The 18,610-nt window shown below is 33.3% G+C and overlaps 2 protein-coding genes across 3 annotated transcripts; one reads left to right on the top strand and one right to left on the bottom strand.

Moving 5' to 3' along the window:
* Positions 1 to 747: 747 nt before the first annotated feature.
* Positions 748 to 5,193, bottom strand: LOC145597337 (phospholipase D gamma 1-like). Its single transcript, XM_081653489.1, has 10 exons — positions 4,267 to 5,193; positions 3,891 to 4,007; positions 3,539 to 3,733; positions 3,167 to 3,427; positions 3,003 to 3,071; positions 2,722 to 2,869; positions 2,125 to 2,273; positions 1,488 to 1,652; positions 1,178 to 1,375; positions 748 to 1,041 (listed from the first exon to the last, which is right to left on the bottom strand). Exons 1-10 carry the CDS (start codon positions 5,191 to 5,193, stop codon positions 748 to 750), a joined length of 2,523 nt encoding a protein of 840 aa, XP_081509615.1.
* Positions 5,194 to 7,067: 1,874 nt separating this feature from the next.
* On the top strand, positions 7,068 to 14,527 carry LOC145598067 (pentatricopeptide repeat-containing protein At1g74850, chloroplastic-like). 2 transcript variants are annotated; one of them, XM_081654363.1, is made up of 4 exons: positions 7,068 to 9,101; positions 11,806 to 12,120; positions 12,203 to 12,310; positions 13,404 to 14,527. In XM_081654363.1, the coding sequence occupies exons 1-4, from the start codon at positions 7,258 to 7,260 to the stop codon at positions 13,747 to 13,749; spliced, it is 2,613 nt and encodes an 870-aa protein (XP_081510489.1). In that variant the 5' UTR covers positions 7,068 to 7,257; the 3' UTR covers positions 13,750 to 14,527. The 2 variants fall into 2 exon arrangements, with proteins under 2 accessions (XP_081510489.1, XP_081510490.1); XM_081654364.1 differs by having other exon boundaries at positions 13,407 to 14,526.
* The last annotated feature ends 4,083 nt before the right edge of the window (positions 14,528 to 18,610 follow it).

Below are 18,610 nucleotides of genomic sequence, written 5' to 3'. Positions count from 1 at the left end.
TTTGATTCCCACTACTCGTATTGTACAACTTTTTTCCTTTCATTTGGCCTATTTTCAACCTAATTGTAGGTCATTTGTTTTTTTTAAGTTCCTTGTTATTTATGACTCTCTAAACACGGAAAAATAAAACAGAGACATGGTAATTGACTTTATCAAATTTGAAATTATAAGTTTTAAAAGAATATTGAATTTTGTAAATAACTTGTAGTCACACTCGGAGAAGGGTGTTGTTATATAAGAGTTTATATATTATAACTCTATACTATATATGGTAAGTTGATGCATACGTTACTGAATTAGTAAACTTTTGTGTGTAAATAAATAGTTAACCTCATCACTTGCACATTTGTAAAACTTCCTCTTCTAAGAATATAATGTGTGAATTTCACATCAAAGAATTCACTATGGGCCTGTTCACTTCAGCTTAATTTCAGTTCAGCTTAATTTCAGTTTAGCTTAATTTCAGTTTAATTCAGTTCAACTCCAATCATTTCAGTTCAACTCCAATCAGTTCAATTCAATTCTACCCATTTCATTACATGTGAACAGGCCCTAAAAGTTTATTTTATCTAATTTTTTGCAATAAAGCAACTAAAGCAATAGTACAATGCTATCTACTTGATGTGTTATCAACACTTAACAAGACCAAAATTCATGAGAAATTTCATTGACAAATTGAATAAAGGTATCATAATCAAAATTATTGCTTATAGCATCTAACTAACACTATTTTGTAGACCCTTTTGATCAAATGGTGAGATTTTCTTGGATGCCTGAAAATGTGCCCATAACCTTGCCACCTAAATCTGGGAATTTCTCAGACCCAGGAAGAGGGCTAACCCTGCCCCATCTATCAACTTTCAAAGGGTACTTGAGAAGGTGTCCTTTCATTTCTGTGACTTCATCAATGGAAAATTGAATCCAATTTTGTTCTCCTAATATTCTTACTCGTCTAACACACTCAAGGCTCTCTGGACGCATAAAACAACCCTCAATCGTTCCTAGGTGCTCTGCCCAAAGTGACATTCGATATCCATAAATCTGCAAATACAAATTCTCACATTATATGTGTTCCATTATTTGTTGAAATCAAATATTACATCCATCAATATATAAGATTGCAAGATATGGCATAAAAAATATATATATTAAAAATAAAAAAAACATGAATTTATACCTGTCCATGGGGTCGTGAATTCCTTGAGGCCCAAGTATAGTGAGGTTGATAAGCACCCATTGCGATTTCAGTGTCTCGAGTACCTTCCATTGATCGTTGGTTGATGTTTGCAGAACCCACTATCACATACTCATCATCTACTATCATGCCTTTTGAATGAACATATATCATAAATCGTCGATTCTTCTTCAAAAATGCCTATATAAAAAATCAAACTTCATTAATAATGATGAAAATTCAAAAAAAAAAGAACTTTTTTTATGAGGAGAAAGAATTTAAGAGTGTAATATGTGCTATTATGAAAATTAACCTGTGGAGTATTTACACTTCCGCTTGGTACACTATTATCATCTGAAATCTCCCGATTGCCCAGACAAAAAAAATTCAAGAAGTCTTGAGGCTCGTAATTGTTCTCTAAACCTTTCTCCACCAACGCCTTATAAATTATTTGATACATCATTTGCATTGTCTTGTACTACAATTCATCATTTAAACAAATTACCGTGTGAGAGAATGAAGAATAGAGTTTAAGATGTCAACTATAAGCTAGTCATTATAGCTATAAAGCTATGTAATTTCACGCCACCCAAGACATGAGAGTAACATATGACTATGTAAGACATAATAAAATTACAAAAGGAAGTAGCTTGCTATTGTAGAGGTTGTAGCTTAAATCATGTAGTTTGGGAAATCATGATGTGGCAACCCAAAGCTACAAAGACATGTAGCTAGCCATTATGGATTTAGCACAATGACAGGGTACAATTTTGGAAACGTAATAGGATTTCAAAAATGAGAAAGCCTCGAGTTTCCAATGTTTTGATGATGATTCAATTCTTACTTAGAGAAGATCCCCTATGTGAGTAGAAGATCAAATACCAAAATCCTTAGTGTGCCATGATTTAAGAATGCATATATATCAAATTAATTTGTGAATCTTAACTTACTTGCCAATAAAGAATCCTTTGCATGGCAAGACTTTTTGGATCACCTTCTGGCCACATAGGAACAACAATATATGCAACAAATCTTTCATTTGCTTTTATCTTTTCAGCAATTTTAAGTGCAATCTCAATAGGTATCAAATTATTTGCACCTGCATAGAATTTCGAATAGTAATAAGAACACAAATACAAATGACAAGCCACCTAATTAATTTAAGAATAATAAGATCAGAGTAGTAACATTTGTTTTATGCTATTTAAACAAAATTTCTCATACAAGCTATTGCAATACGAAAATAGGCAGGTCGAGAGCTAAACCACCCTAAAGCCTAGCTAAATTGATAGTTAAAGCCCATAATTGGTTTATATATACTGTACTCTATCACGTCCCCTTACATGAGAGTCCTTTAATTTTTTAGCTTGGCATGTGAATGCATCATGAAACTCCCCATACTTAATGCCACGTTGGCTCTAATATTACGTAAGAGAATGAACTCAATCAAAAGATCATTTGTATTTAACATGTCAAATTTAGATGCGAAAGTTTTGAGACAAATAGAATTTCATGAATACTCCGTACAAAATTATATCTCATCATACCTAAGCCCTTGTGGGAATCCCAATTAAATGAGGAGCCCAAGAAATATTGATTCTCAATGTATATGAAATGTTGGGCAGATCGAATTGCATGTACGTATGCTGTGTGTATGCTCATGTCTATCAGTACATTTTTCCCACAATAAAGATTCTGCGCCAACATAAAACACAAAATAATGATTGGTAACAATATCCTAAACTTTAACCTCAAAAATTTTGTGCGTCACATATTACGAAATAAAGGGAGTATATATATGAAAAATAGGTCAAGGAAAGTATCTAACCATTTGTGGTCCGTCTTTCGGATCCTTAGGAAAGCCTTTTACAGAATTGGAGTCTATCGATCGAAAGACCTAGATAATCGTCATAATTACAATTATAAAAACTATATATCATGCATAATTAAAAAAAAACTTAAAGCAATTTGTAAGTGAAGTAATAAATTTACTTGAACATGCCAAGATTCCATATCATCATCATCATTGTTGTTGTTGCAGGCATGATTAGCATCTAATTGTCCAATAATATTAGGAACCTTATCTATGTGAATTAGATGATCATCATAAGCTCTTTTAAGCTTTTTAATCCCACGAGGTGTAGCCTTTAACCAACGCTCTTGAAAGTTGGTTAAAATGTCGTATACTGCTGGACCGTCGATTTGACAATGCAAATCATGCCACGGCTCTCTAGGACATCCAGTCATTGAACCCTACACAGATTATAAAACGACATGCTTATTAAACAAGCCAAATGAACCGGCCAACAAAGTATACTAGAATGAGCTAAATAATGTACAAGTGGTATAAGAGCGAATAGTTACAGCAATATTGGGGTTATGATAATCATCTTCGTGTACGGTTTGTAACGTTCTAAACAAAGAGTGCTCCGGGGTATCATAGCGCCCCTTACATAGGTCGAGTCCACCCACAAAAGCAATGAGCTTTCGCTTGTGTTCACCTGCATCAGCATCGACAATAACTGTTTTTTGGTGATGAGTGTAGATTGCTCCGGCTTCCTAATCATCATAAACATATGTTACATAAAAACATATACTAGTTAAAAATTGACTTGATCTAACAACATCTTTGTACAAAATAAATGGAATTTAATGTTATTAATTAGTAATTTAATCCTACATATTAATATAAGTTTATTATGTTGTATTAAATTACCTGTTTTCCAATCAAACTATGCCCTTTCCCACCAGATCGTGGGCATAATACTACGTGAACTGATGAGCCCTTGAAGAATTTGTAAGTCACTTCATCATCAGTTGCTAACATGCCTTCCTACAAACATCGATAACATAATAAAGAATCTATTATCAATAACATTGCATAATCGTGAAATTCGATAATTTTGTTACATACTACAAGTACATTTTTAAGGCCTCAACTGATTTATTATCTATGTGACATAAACTGGTTATATCTTGATTAGATATGACAGTGTTAAAAAGTTTTATGTATCAACGAATAAGAATAAGTAACGTGTAATAAATATATATACGGTTGGATGAACGAAATATGAAATTAAGAATCAACTTACAGTAGTGCGATGAAAAAATTTCCTAGAAGTAGGATCATCCCACACTAGGACCAAAACTCGTACACCCTCTTGTGCTTTTCCTTTCAAAAGATCTCCCAATGTTACACTTGAGAAGTTTGGATCATCACGAACAAGTCTAACATTGTGAACTACTGACCACCCCGTTAGATAGACCAAATGTCGAGCATTCGAAATAGCATTGAATACATCATGCCAACATTTCCCATGAACAAAATCTTTGTCATAATCAAGCTTTATATAAGGAAGCATACCATCTTCATAATGAGCATCTTGGTAAAGAGTAACCTTATTTCCTTTTCTTAGAGGAAAATATGTGTTAGGAACACCATTATATTCGGGTCCATTACCAACACCTAATTGATACAAGTTCATTTTTTGTACGGGGGTGTATTGAATTGAAACACTTAACTTAGCACCAGTTTCCCAAGGTTTACCTTTTCCTTTCATTATAGGGAAAGTCCCTTCTATTTTCTGCCCTAAAAGCAATTGCTTAGTAGGGATACCGACGGCTCCTATGATCTCAGACCCTACTACATCGTCGTCTTTAACTACAAAATGTAGTTCTGGGGCGGTATGTGCAACAGGGACAAAGAAATGTTGCATCCACATTGGGTTTTCATTATCTGGTATAACAAAAGTCCGTGCTATTATTGCACCAGCTATGGATACCGTGACATATGGATCACTTGTTCCATGGGATTTTAGCATTGATAATCGTCCCCCAAATAAACCGGACATGGTTTTATGAATTTGATCCATGTTAGGGAGTTTTTTAGCCTCCTTCACCCAAATGTCTAGATGTCCATGTAGCAATAGATTTTCCAATGGTTCTTGAGTTGTTTGAAAAGGTACAAATTCCGTGCCTTGGCCATGTTGAGATCCTTCCATCGACAACGAGTCATCCATGATTCTTCACAATAATAAGGATCAATGCAAATTAAAATTGTACAATTCAAAGCTAGCTATAAATTCTGCAATTGAAAAAAAAAATCTATCATAGGATCTTATAACTTATAGCAAGAAATTAACAAATTTCCAATTGCTTAAACTCTGATCAATAATTTGAAATTAAGTGAAAGGAACAAGAGGCTTTGTTACAGACTACAAATTAAATTTACAATCTATTTGTGTACATACATTGATCCATATATTAAGCTAATTCCTAAGACAAACATAATGTTACATATTAGCTTGATGATGAATATCTAACTTATAATCAAAGGGTATCAAGAATTATAAAGTTTTCTATGATTAAAATAGTTTTTCAACATTTAATAGAAAATTTAGAACAACGCAATCCACTAGACATATATGATAAAATAAATATGAAAAAAAATAACACATTTCATATATAATAACTTTGTTATTAACTTACCTCTCCAAATTTTCTTTGTGCAATATAATTATTACCAAGCTTTTACTTATGTAATCTTCATGCAAAAAGTTTGTTTCTCACTAAAAAAATTAAGAAAGCTTATATATAGAAATTGATTATTTCTAAAAAGAAATTCCAAAGAAATATAGGGTTGTGCTTTATTTGTTGAGAACCAATATGTGTGGAAATGTGAGATACATCACTCCCGGATCATTAGGGTAGCCATTAGAATTAATACGTTTTTTTGCAAAAAAAATATATATATATATAAAAATTCTATAATACTTCATTTCAGATCAACAACTTATACAATTTTTAAGTTTTCATTTTCTTTACTCAATTCTTAATTTAGGATGAGGTAGCATATATATAACTTAACAAGCTAAGAAGAATAGACAGAAGTAAAAAAAACAATAACATAAAGAAAATATACAATACCACCATCTTTATAGCCCACCATAATCAAAGTTTAGTGTTCTAGATCACCAAATTAGTATCTACACAACTTATTATATAAATATAAGGAAAATACGAAAGAAATTTAGAATGTCACATGTATCATCTTTGTTTATATATATATATATATATATATATATATATATATATATATATATATATATATATATATATATATATATATATATATATATATATATATATATATATGTATATATATATATACCCATGCAAATTAATTATATAATCGCATCCCTTAAACTCATTCATTTTCCATTCAATAACTTAGAGCATGAAATAAAATATAGATGCTCAGGTTTTGATTATTATGGAGCAATATTAGAAGTTTAAGCCATTTCGATCACACAATCTTAAGTTAGACCCTCTTCTCTTCACCTCAAAATATTACTCGATAATCAAAACTAATTTCATTTCTATAAAAATCGAAAAATGCAATAAATAACCCTTAAAGTTACCTGTAAGGGCAATAAGGCTTCAAGCTAAGGAGCTAAAAAGGAAAACAAATGGAAAAAATACATGTCATTAAATACACTAATTTACGCGTGCTTTTGTTATATTATTTTTTATGACCTAATTCTTAACAATAATTAACTTCAAAGAACAAATATAATAGAAAATCAGTAAAAATGAATTTTTGAATCGGTAAAAAAAAATCATTTAATAAAAACAAGTTGAAGTTATTAAGTGCTTAATTCAACACAAACTTTTAAATAAAACAGATGTTCAGTAAATTACTGAACATCCGTTATTAAGTGACAATAAAATGTGCAAAAGTTACACTAAAACGCACAAAAGTTACCGTGACATAGGTAAGAGTTATTTATGCTTTATTGATAAATTTGACAAAAATGACACTAAATTTGACAAAAGTGACACTAAATATGACATGGAGTAACAGATTAATGGGCGGGCATAACAGTTAGCCACCCCTTCCAACGGTCATCGTTATCCAAAACTACCTCTGCAAATTCTACCTTTCATCTTCTTCTTCTTCTTCCTCTTTCACCCTTTTCTCTGCAACTTCAATTATTCAATCCATCCACCAAAAACCCTTCATAAACCCTAATTTTCCGACCCCAATTTCCCCAATTTCTGATGCAAATTCACCCAACCCCAACATGCTAAAAACTCTAACCTTCACTCTTTCTCTCTCCTCTCAACCTTTTCTCTCTTCTAATCCAAACCCATTTCCCAATTTCCCTCAAAACCCAGTATTATCATTTCCCCAAAAATCCCCCTTTTTCTCAAAACCCTACTCTCTCTCCTCCGATTTCAAGCTCAAAGCCAAAACCAAAGACCTAATTCTGGGCAACCCATCATTCACACTTGAAAAGGGTAAGTATAGTTATGATATTGAGACTTTAATTAATAAGTTAAGTAGTCTTCCTCCTAGAGGTTCTATTGCTAGATGTCTTGATGCCTTTAAAAGTAAGCTTTCTCTTAATGATTTTGCTTTGGTTTTTAAGGAATTTGCTCAAAGGGGTGATTGGCAAAGATCCTTAAGATTGTTTAAGTATATGCAGCGCCAAATTTGGTGCAAACCTAATGAACATATATATACTATTATTATTGGGGTGTTGGGTAGAGAAGGGTTGCTTGAGAAATGTCATGAGGTGTTTGATGATATGCCTGTTCATAATGTGCCTCGTAGCGTGTTTTCGTATACTGCTTTGATTAATGCTTATGGTAGGAATGGTCGGTATGAGACCGCCCTTGAGTTGTTGCATAGGATGAAGAAAGAGAGGGTGGCTCCTAATATATTGACTTATAATACTGTGATTAACTCGTGTGCTAGAGGTGGGTTGGATTGGGAGGAGTTGTTGGGGTTGTTTGCTGAGATGAGGCATGAAGGAGTTCAGCCTGATATCGTGACTTATAACACGTTGCTTAGCGCTTGTGCTAGTAGAGGGTTGGGTGATGAGGCTGAGATGGTGTTTAGGACTATGAATGAGAGTGGGGTTTTGCCTGATATAACGACGTATACCTATGTTGTTGAGACATTTAGCAAGTTGAGTGAGCTTGGAAAGGTTTCTGAACTCTTGAAAGAGATGGAGCTGAGTGGTAAAATGCCTGATATATCGTCATATAATGTGTTATTGGAAGCTTATGCACAAAAGGGGTCCATTAAAGAGGCTATGGGGGTGTTTAGGCAGATGCAAGAAGCAGGCTGCATGCCGAATGCTGGTACCTATAGTATTTTGTTGAACTTGTATGGTGGCCAAGGGAGGTATGATGATGTTCGTGAGCTTTTCCTTGAGATGAAAGTGAGCAACACTGAGCCAGATGCTGCAACTTATAATATTCTTATACAGGTTTTTGGCGAGGGTGGTTATTTCAAGGAAGTGGTGACTTTATTTCACGATATGGTGGAGGAGAATGTCGAGCCAAATATGGAGACCTATGAAGGGTTGGTGTTTGCTTGTGGGAAAGGAGGGTTGTATCAGGACGCAAAAGAGATTTTATTACATATGAATGAAAAAGGCTTGGTGCCAAGTGCTAAGGCCTACACTGGTGTTATTGAGGCTTATGGGCAAGCTGGGCTGTATGAGGAAGCTCTTGTCGCATTTAACACTATGAATGAGGTGGGAAGTAAGCCCACTGTGGAAACCTTTAACTCTTTGATTCACACATATGCAAGGGGTGGACTTTATAGGGAGGTAGGAGCAATCGTGACTAGGATGATTGAGTCCGGCATAGGAAGGAATAGCGATTCATTTAATGGTGTTATTGAAGGTTTTAGACAGGGAGGTCAGTTTGAGGACGCCATAAAGGCCTATGTTGATATGGATAATGCAAAAGTTGACCCAAATGAGCAAACACTTGAGGCAGTCTTGAGTGTTTACTACTTTGCTGGGCTTGTTGAAGAGGCAGAAGAGCAGTTTCAAGAGATTAAAGCATTCGGAATCCTACCAAGCGTGATGTGCTACTGCATGATGCTTGCGGTCTATGCAAAAACTGACAGGTCAGGTTTTTTTTTGGTATCTCTTCTTCCTGGTTTGGTTATTAAAGTATGTATCTCAAAGAATTTCCTGAAGTCCTATTAATTTGATTAGCAAAATGATCACCACTTTCTAGACAATATACTTGTACATGTTTCACTGATATGGGTCTGCAGAATGACGTATACTTGCACTGAATTAATTATCACCATATTAGACACGGCTATGTGCCTATGTCCTTAAACACTTAGTTTTGCTAGATGTAGCTACAGATGGAGAGGATGGTCTCTGAAACATACATGGATTTGTCAGTACTTTACTGGGATGATACTTGAACTCCAAAGAGCCCCTACAGACATAACAGTGAATTTTTAACAAATGTTGTGTTTCGAATTAAGTTGCATTGCAAGATCGACACCAGTAGCCTGCTCTGGATTCTGAGATACATGTGCTTTGTGTACGCAACATATATCTTGTTTAAAATTTGGTTCTATTTGGGCATTACACATTGAAAGAAAATATGCTTCATGAGGATATCACTTCACTGCTCTCCGTATTATTTGTCAAAAGGCTCATATATTTAATAGGGGAATGTCAATATAATTGTGTGCAAACAATTTGGGGAAGAAGCTTTTGTCCTTCCTCTTTATTATCGATACTTCAAATGTCAAATCTAGGATACTTCTAAATTAGTGTCAGTCTCATTGTGAATAGGAACATCTCCCGGGTATAAATTTTCTCATTTTCTTTTCAGTTTTTCATGTCTAATAGTAATTATGAAAGAATTTTGCTGCTTGAACCATACAATGTTATGCCTCCAGAAGTGTTGGGCTGCCAGCATATCATGAACTGGTTTGAGGAATCTAATATTTGAGATACTGTTGTGTAGGATTAAATATACTGTTCGATTTGCTTCCCTTCTTCCCTATCTTCTTCTTTTGAACTTCATCGTCAGAACAGTGAAATCTTACAATTCAGTGTACTTCCTTTGCAAAAGGCATGAGCTATAATATTGTGTTTGGAACGCGAAATTTTTTAGGATTTTTATTTGAGTTTCCTGATTACCTACTTTTTGATGATCCAGCTGGTAGTTAAGGCAAACAATGTCAATATATGAGTTTTTTGACATCTAATATGGAGAACGATGAAATGAGTGGTATCCTTGTGAAGCTTTTTTTTTTTTTTTTTTTTAATATGTATATATAGTATATACAGGATGTTCTGGTGTCTTTGTTGACAATTATTTCAAGAGCAATATGACCAAAATGACTCGAAGCACTCCTCACACCCCAGTTGAGTTTAACCATCTTTTGGGGACCTAATACTTGAGAGACTTGGGATCCTACAAAGCAATCAGTAGTGCAAAAAGATTTATTAAAGAAGATTCTGAACAGCAACGTGAAAGATTAAGGACCTGAAAGATGCTGAAAAAAATGGGGACATTGTAGCTCTATTTCATTTATATTTTGGGTGAAACCTTGATTGTAGTAAAATGGCATTGGATTATGTGTTAAAGTCATTTAGCTTAGACATCAAACGAAGCACTTCCTTTGTTCTTTATTATTCACTTCGTGAAGTGGATGCACAATCATTAGAAACCAATTGATGAGGAGATATTGAGAAATAAATTATGTTGCAATTATTTTCCTTCTTTTTCAAAAGACATATGTTGTGATTTAAAAGGAGCTGGGGAAGTACTTTCTATGATCTCAGTTTGCTATCTATAAGACACTACAAGTTCAGCCATTTATGAAAGGAGTGGTAGAGAAAATATCCACATCCCCTGGGATATCATTTTTTTTTTTTTCCTTTTTTTTTGGTGCCATTTGGAACAGAAAGGGTATCAATTTATCTCCAAATCTAAGAAAGAAAGTGTTGCACGAATTTAGCACTTCCTCCAAAAATCATTTACCTTGATCACTCTTTACCAGAAAAACAATCAAAGATCTGAATTGTTGCGAACTACAAAAATAAATTTCCTATTTCTCATTCCATTGGCAGAAAAGGCTTTATCAATGTGCCTGCCTAAACCTCTCAGCACCTTGTTTCAGCTTGGTAGCATTTTTTTTTTTTTTTTTTGACTTCAGCTAAACCATTGTTTATCAAATATCGAAAAATTGTGATACAGTCGACCTCAGCGAAGTTATGCTTGAAAGTCATACGTCACAGTTAAAAGTAAGAGATATTACTGTCTGTAACGTGGGAAAATGACTTGAAAAGGCTGATCTAATATTGAAAATTACTGAATAATGATCGATACTGACTGAACTAATCACGATTAACAATGTGCTTCGGTGAAAGTAAAAGGCTATTGTTTTACATTGGGGAATATGTGTTAGAAGTCTCTTCTTTGGTTCCGTAGTTTTAATATCGTAGTACATTTTTCAAGTTAGTTATTGTAGAAATTGTTGCATTACAGAAATGTTTATAGATTCTCTCTAATAAAATGTCGTGATATGCTTGGTAAGATAATTTTGAAAAAAATAAAGGTGTATTGCTGACAGTATCTTACTATCTATGATAAATTTTTGGTGGTTCTTTGATTTATACTATTCTGGATTCAACTTGCTGTTTCCAATCTGTCTCTATCAGAAGCTCTGATTTTTTTCTCAAAATATTCTGCTCTACCTAGACTGTAGCACAAGTGCCAAACATAAACCTCCAATGCCACATATTTTACTCCTTCTAAGAAACACTTTGTCTCAATCGAGCTTTTTAACCATTCAGGTTAAATAATGCCTACGAATTGCTGAATGAAATGCTGAATCACAAGACTTCCAATATTCATCAAGTGATTGCTCAGATGATCAAGGGAGATTTTGATGATGACTCCAACTGGCAGATGGTAGAATATGTATTTGACAAACTTAATTCTGAAGGATGTGGCTTTGGAATGAAATTCTATAACACTCTTTTAGAAGCGCTTTGGTGGCTTGGCCAGGAGGCACGTGCAGCAAGGGTGCTCAAAGAAGCAACGAAAAGGGGACTTTTTCCTGAACTGTTTCGTGTCAACAAGTTGGTCTGGTCTCTTGATGTACATAGGTACACATCACATTAAACCATGTTGAACCCTTGATAATTTTTTATTTCCCCCCTTTTTAATCTTATAATGATCAATGTGCAGGATGTGGCCTGGAGGCATATGTGCAGCAATATCACTTTGGCTCAATGATATGGTAAAGATGTTCAAGGATGGGACAAGTCTTCCGCAACTAGCAACTCTTGTTGTAGTGTAAGCTCTCTTCATTTTCCTCTTTCATATCAAAGCAAACCTGAGTCCTTTGTTTTGACTTTCATGTTCACCAAAATCCATCAAGCATACATGAATGCATTATTTCTGTTGAGCAAAGAGTAGCACCAAGAAGTTTAATCTTAGTTCAAAACTTATCAGTGACTTGTTGATGGAAATTTGGACAGTATCAGCTTACTAGTAAATTAAGCATACTACTTCCCAAAATTTACAGATTTAATGCTGAATTACCAGAACGATAAATACAAGGAAGGCTTTGCACGTTACTTTACTATGAATTATGGCAATATTTTGATATGTAAAGATACACTTCATCATTGAAAGTAATAAGCTCATATAAATTACTTTAGCTTTCCCTTTTTGAACGACTGTTTTCTCGTGATATAATGGAACTCAATCAAGGGTGCAGCGTTTGACACTTTGACTGGAGGAAAGCTGGTTCATTTGCACAACTAATTCTCATTTATAAGAAAAGATGTAAAGTGCTGCTGTAAATGATACTTAGACCCCTAAGATTCTATTAAGATAGATGCCACATTGCAACCTGACCCTGACCAAAATAGCAATGCCATTCTTTTGACAGAACTTAGTATTTATAGAGTATAGACCCAGCTGAGTTCTATGTTTCCGTTTAATTGATGAAAAATACAGAGGGATAGATTATGGCCTTATGCTGTCATGCTGGTCTGCCTTATCATGCATGTGTGTCTCAGAAGGAATTCCTCAACTTTTGCTCCTTTTTGAAATAGATATATACGCATGGACTATGGTGGATCTTTAAGTGTTTGTTAGTGTGGACCAATTTATTTCCGCTTTCAATAAGAAATTCATTTTGTTCTTGGCAATATATTATGCTGGTCCCTTGAAATTTAGGCTTTTGCTCCTGAGGAAGAGGCTAAAACAAGAAATGCTAATTTCCTTCCTGTTTATTTATTAGTGTTTGCTCTTGTAAGATATGCCTCATTGTCGATTCTTGCCTTTATCTAAATTTAGATATGTCATATAAGAAGTTGCATATGATTGGAATGATACAGTTCTCTTTTGCCTCATGACGACTTTTTGTTTGTTTCATTAGCAGAAGGGGAGACATGGAGAAAAGCTCTGTAGCAGAGAACTTTCCGGTTGCAAAGGTGGCTAATTCTTTTCTAAAGGATATTTTGCCATCATCCCAATTTAGTTTCCCTGGTTGGAACAAAGGCCGTATTGTGAGCCAGTCAACCCAACTTAAGCAGCTATTGTCTGAAATAAAGCAAAACTCTGGTGATTCCGAGACAGGCGAAGTGATTGAACTCAGCAATACCCCTTTGCCTCTTCCTTTATCAAGGACGACTATTGGCTCTGGTAGGAAAGAGAAACGTAGCAATGATAAAAGAGATACTATCTCGAGAAGACAGAAAGAACTTATGCCTAGTACGGTTTAAGGAAGAGACTCCATTTCAATCGTCCACTTTTCAAGGTTTTGAGTTCTGCTGAATGTCAGTCAAATCAGGCTTCCACGATTGTGTTGAGGGTGTTTGGCTGAAAACAGCCAAAGTTATATAATTCCAATGCACCCAACCTGGTTTTCCAGCATAGTTCAAGACAATGGGATCTTTTTCCTAGCAACGTGGCTATGTTGCTGCGAGTTTGCAATCCATGAAGCAAAGTAGAAGTCAGAAACGGAAATTGATTGCTTTCTCTTGCCACTTTTAGTCTTTGTACATGATTCCTGTAAAAGAAATTTTGGGCAAAAGTGCTAGTTTAGTCAGGAAACATAGCTGATAACAGCTAGTTATACTCAGTTTGTAGTCAAAGAACTGGTGTACCCTTGTGAAGATCCATTATTATCAGAAGAAGAAAACGAAAAGATTAAAATTTAAAAAAAAAAAAAAAAAAAAAAAAAAAAAAAAAAAAAAAAATCAGATTCACCTGTATGTTCAAGGAGCTAAGTTCTTTATTTACAATGCTCTTTATCGTAACATGCTTCTAAACATGAGATGGAAAGGTTCGTATTGCAGATACTGGGAAATATTAGCTAGATGTGATAGATCACGCGTCTAGCTTGCTTGCAAACTACTCTCTCTCGTCTGAGGTTGGAGTTCACTCAAGCTTAGCTCCACCGAGACTTAAGCCAGTTCATGGCTTCATGCAGATAGCTTCATATATGGTAACAATTTTAATTAGCAAAGACTGACTCGAAAAGCTTGCATTGTTAGAAGTTTCAGATGTATTAATTTGATAAAGTAAACTAGTTATGATGAATTATGGGTATTAACGAACAAGAAATAATTACCAATTATCTCACCAGAAACCTTGCTCAGTGGCTTGTTCCCATATGTGATGAGTCATAATCCAAAATACGGGACAAGAATTTTATCTTTCATAAAAGGCCCAGAATTCACATATTTTGCTGGACTATAGGTAATCAAACCACCGGTTCTTTTCTGGTCTCTGCTCGCTTGCTCCGACCTAGGCCCCCATATGTGATAAGTCATAACCCAATTAATGGACAAAATGAGTTATCTGGTTCGAGTTAGTTCAATTTAGTTCATGTTAGGGTCAAATTTGTTAGAATCAATTTAATCTCGGATAGTTGCCAGATTGATTTAGTGTGGATTGGGTCACAATCAATTAAGGGGGTGAATGGTTGCGCCTTTTGAAATGGATTGGAATGGATTACAATATATTTTAATGTTTGGTTGAGCATCTTTTGCCATGGAGTTTCATGCTAATGGTATCCAACCCCATTTCAACCCTATTTTAACCCCATATGTTCTTCGAGTAAAGTTTAGATTTCGGATAGGTTAATTAAGGGCCTGTTCTCATTGACTGAACTCAGCTGAACTGAACTGAACTGAAATGAATATTTTATAAGAGAAGGAAATTAGGAGCTGAACTGAACTGAACTGAACTGAACTGAACTGAACTCAGCTGAACTGAACTGAACTGAACTGAATTTCAACGTAAGAGAACAGACCCTAATGGGGATGACCACGAGAGTTAATTTTTCCCTCGTCTACATGAGCAAGGAGTTTGAAAAACATGTCCTTACTTTTTACTTGGAGTCATGTTGATTTTCACATTGCTAAAATTGTATTAAAGTGAAATATGATAAGGGTGACTAATGTAACAATGTTAAAGATAATAAGTAAGCTGAGTTATATGTGTTACACATCAAAGCGCAGTTGCATTTTCTTTTAGTATATCATGTTTTGTTAAATTGTTATTGTCATAATCGTCCTCTTATATATAAGTAATTGTTTACCAACTCTCAATGATGGTATGTTGAATATATCTCACAAAAAAACATAATAGAGTGACAATGAAATTTGTGACTTTTTCTCCTTTTTTTTTTTTTTTTTTTTTTTTGATGATATAGAAACAAAGGCATGAATGGGATGTATCAAATATCATTTACACTTTTTCTAGTTAACAAAATTTAAAAAAAAAAAAAAAAAAAAAACTTTTATGTCATTAATTGAACTAGATTCCAGATAATGACGATGGACTAGTATTATACTATTATTTGTGTCTTACTAGTGATATTAATTATTTAACATTCCATTAAAAAATAGCGAGTAGTTTCCTAATGTTGTAATGCTTTAATAATTCAATCATATTTCACCATATACGTTTTCTGAATTCTTTAATTAAATCAAGCTAGAGTGTCTTATTACATTACTCCCTCCGATCATTTTTGTTCTTTTCATTTTGATTCATTACTCCCTCCGATTCTTTTTGTTCTTTTCATTTTGATTTATTTTTTATATCTCACTAAAAAGATTCCATATGAAAAAAAGTAATATAATAATCAGATTGAAAATATTCTTTGCATTCTATATTTCTAACAATGGCGATACATTCTCTTTAAGTTTCTCTTGGTATTCTTTTTGGATTGTACATGTGAGTTTATTGTGCTCCGTATCCCTCTAAATTTTTTTTTTTTAAAAAAATGGTAACTACTTCGTAATTTCGAATATTTTAATAGGTCATCAAACAAAAGAATAGAGGGTATTGCATGGTACAATACTATAATGGTACATATAGTTTAAGAGTTAAACAATGACAATAATGTTAGTAGTTGGAAAATGATGATGTTAGTTAACAATGATGAAAATGAAAAACGGTGATTGCATACTTCTGATGTACGAGGTATTGTTTTATATATCTGTCAAAATTTGGATGTAATTAAATAAGCTAGATCCAAGTCAATAATCGAAAGAGTACGTATATAGGGTCCTAATAGGGTTGTGATTTCGATAATTGTGAACCATTTACGGAGTATTATTTTGAGAAATTGAATCTAATAAAGTAAAAGATTATTGATAGCTCATAAAACAATGATAAACGTAGTAAAAGAGACAAAAACAAATTTACATTATTTATGTTGAATTTAAGTGCACGACACCAAATATAATTATACATGTTTTGGATCACAAGAAATTTGAAGTGTTGTAATATTTGCATATAAATAAAAATCCAAGTTACATATATAAGTTATCTTTATCAAAAGTACAATTATAAAAATAATAAGGATAGATATCCTCTCAATCTTTTCCTTGGAAGAGTGAAACATCGTCCAATTCAAAATCTTCTTAACTTGCCTGTTCAGCTGTTCTCTTACGTTAAAATTCAGTTCAGCTCATTTCAGTTCCAGCTCCTAATTTCCTTCTCGTATAAAATATTTATTTCAGTACAGTTCAGTTCAGCTGAATTCAGTCAATCAGATTAGACCCTAAGCTTCAAAATACCTTAAACAAAATTGTATTTGAAATTATTGGAAAATATGGAGTACATCGTAATCTTAATTTCTTTTTTTTTGATACTCCATTTAATCGGATGTTTTGGAATAAAAAATCAATTTATTTATAAATTAGGGTTAAGTTATTTTTTCTACATGATGCACAAATCATCCTAACGAACACTTAAAAAACCATTCCCCTTCTCCCACCTGAAAAGAGCGAGAAATTGTCCAGGATGCCAATCATTTACAAATTAGCATAAAGTTTTAACAGAAATAGAACCCATAACTTAGAATCAAATTCCATATACACCAGTAACACCAAAGCGATTGCCCCTAAGCGTGCACTAGACGACCAATGACTCTTGTAACTCTTTTTTAAACATGAAAAGAAAATTGAAAAACCATTTGATTGGATCAATCAGCACCCATGTTTGCTAGTGTTGATTAAATTTTATATTAATCTTAAGTAGAAGTCATAATCCTATTCATCCATGTGTTAACTCTTGGGTTATGGGATTAATTTGGCCAATTAGAAAGCAAGTGGTACTAAACAAAAAGAACAAAATCACGAGGAGATATTCTCGGCTTTTGCTTAACTTTGTTTACTTAACCTTAATCTAGCCTTAATTCAATTCAAACTTCCAAGAAGAATAGATTTTAGTCAACTGTGAGAGAAAGATAAAGGCTACTCTATCTAATTAATGTATAACCTGGAGAATAATTAGTCATATATCAATAGGTGACTTTACATAATTAAGACATTATAATACTATTGTTTAATTGAAGACAGATTTCTTACACCGTACCACCCTTAAAATTTATGTATATATTATACGTATATCTGTATCTACAACTTGCATGAAAAGATGCTTTCTAATTTCTATGATAATAATTATATTAGTCTTAAATTACTATTATAATTTACGTGATCAAGGATGCATAAGCTAAACTAAAACTTTACAGGCTTTCATCAACTTTGATTTGGTTTATGGGATTTATATGAAGTAATTAAGTGAAAAGGTGAAAAAGATTGATTAAAATATGATTACCAAAATAATAACAAAATAATAGGACTTTTTTGCTAGTATCATCATGTATGTGAAGAAATGGCACGACAATCAAATGAAAATGAAAGAGAGGTAAAATATACTAGTACTTCAATTTTTCAACTCTTAAGAGTATCTTCTTACTAGTAGATAGATTTTTTAGTTAGAGGGATATTTTTATGGTTTAATCTAAAAGACATATGTACTACTTCAGAGTTCATATAATGTGTAATGTCACAAATTTACCTTAATGTATAATTCATGTTGTTAGTTGTTACAAATTTACAATGACCAAATTGTCCTTCGTTCCAATAAGAAGAATGATCGAATATGCTTAATATGTTATTCTATCGATTCATAACGTTGTAAAATATTTTTTTCTATTTCCTTTTAAACATCAAAACATTCACTTATTATTCTCTTAATTATACGTAAGAACTTATCAACAACATGGTAACCTGATAGTTTTTTTTTTTTAAAAAAAAAAAAAAAAAAAAAAAAAACGTCGCAAAT

Source organism: Chenopodium album, chromosome 20 (genome assembly GCF_948465745.1).
Source record: "Chenopodium album chromosome 20, dcCheAlbu1.1, whole genome shotgun sequence".
Classification (NCBI taxonomy): domain Eukaryota; kingdom Viridiplantae; phylum Streptophyta; class Magnoliopsida; order Caryophyllales; family Amaranthaceae; genus Chenopodium; species Chenopodium album.
Note: the sequence above shows the minus strand (reverse complement) of the source record. Positions and strands in the feature narration are given on the sequence as shown.

Coding starts and splice junctions, on each gene's coding strand:
- LOC145598067 (XM_081654363.1), top strand. CDS start 7,258: ATGCTAAAAACTCTAACCTTCACTCTTTCTCTCTCCTCTCAACCTTTT. Junction 9,102..11,805: donor GTCTATGCAAAAACTGACAG/GTCAGGTTTTTT, acceptor TTAACCATTCAG/GTTAAATAATGCCTACGAAT. Junction 12,121..12,202: donor TGGTCTCTTGATGTACATAG/GTACACATCACA, acceptor ATCAATGTGCAG/GATGTGGCCTGGAGGCATAT.
- LOC145597337 (XM_081653489.1), bottom strand. CDS start 5,193: ATGGATGACTCGTTGTCGATGGAAGGATCTCAACATGGCCAAGGCACG. Junction 4,008..4,266: donor AATTTTTTCATCGCACTACT/GTAAGTTGATTC, acceptor CGATGTTTGTAG/GAAGGCATGTTAGCAACTGA. Junction 3,072..3,166: donor TGGAATCTTGGCATGTTCAA/GTAAATTTATTA, acceptor ACGATTATCTAG/GTCTTTCGATCGATAGACTC.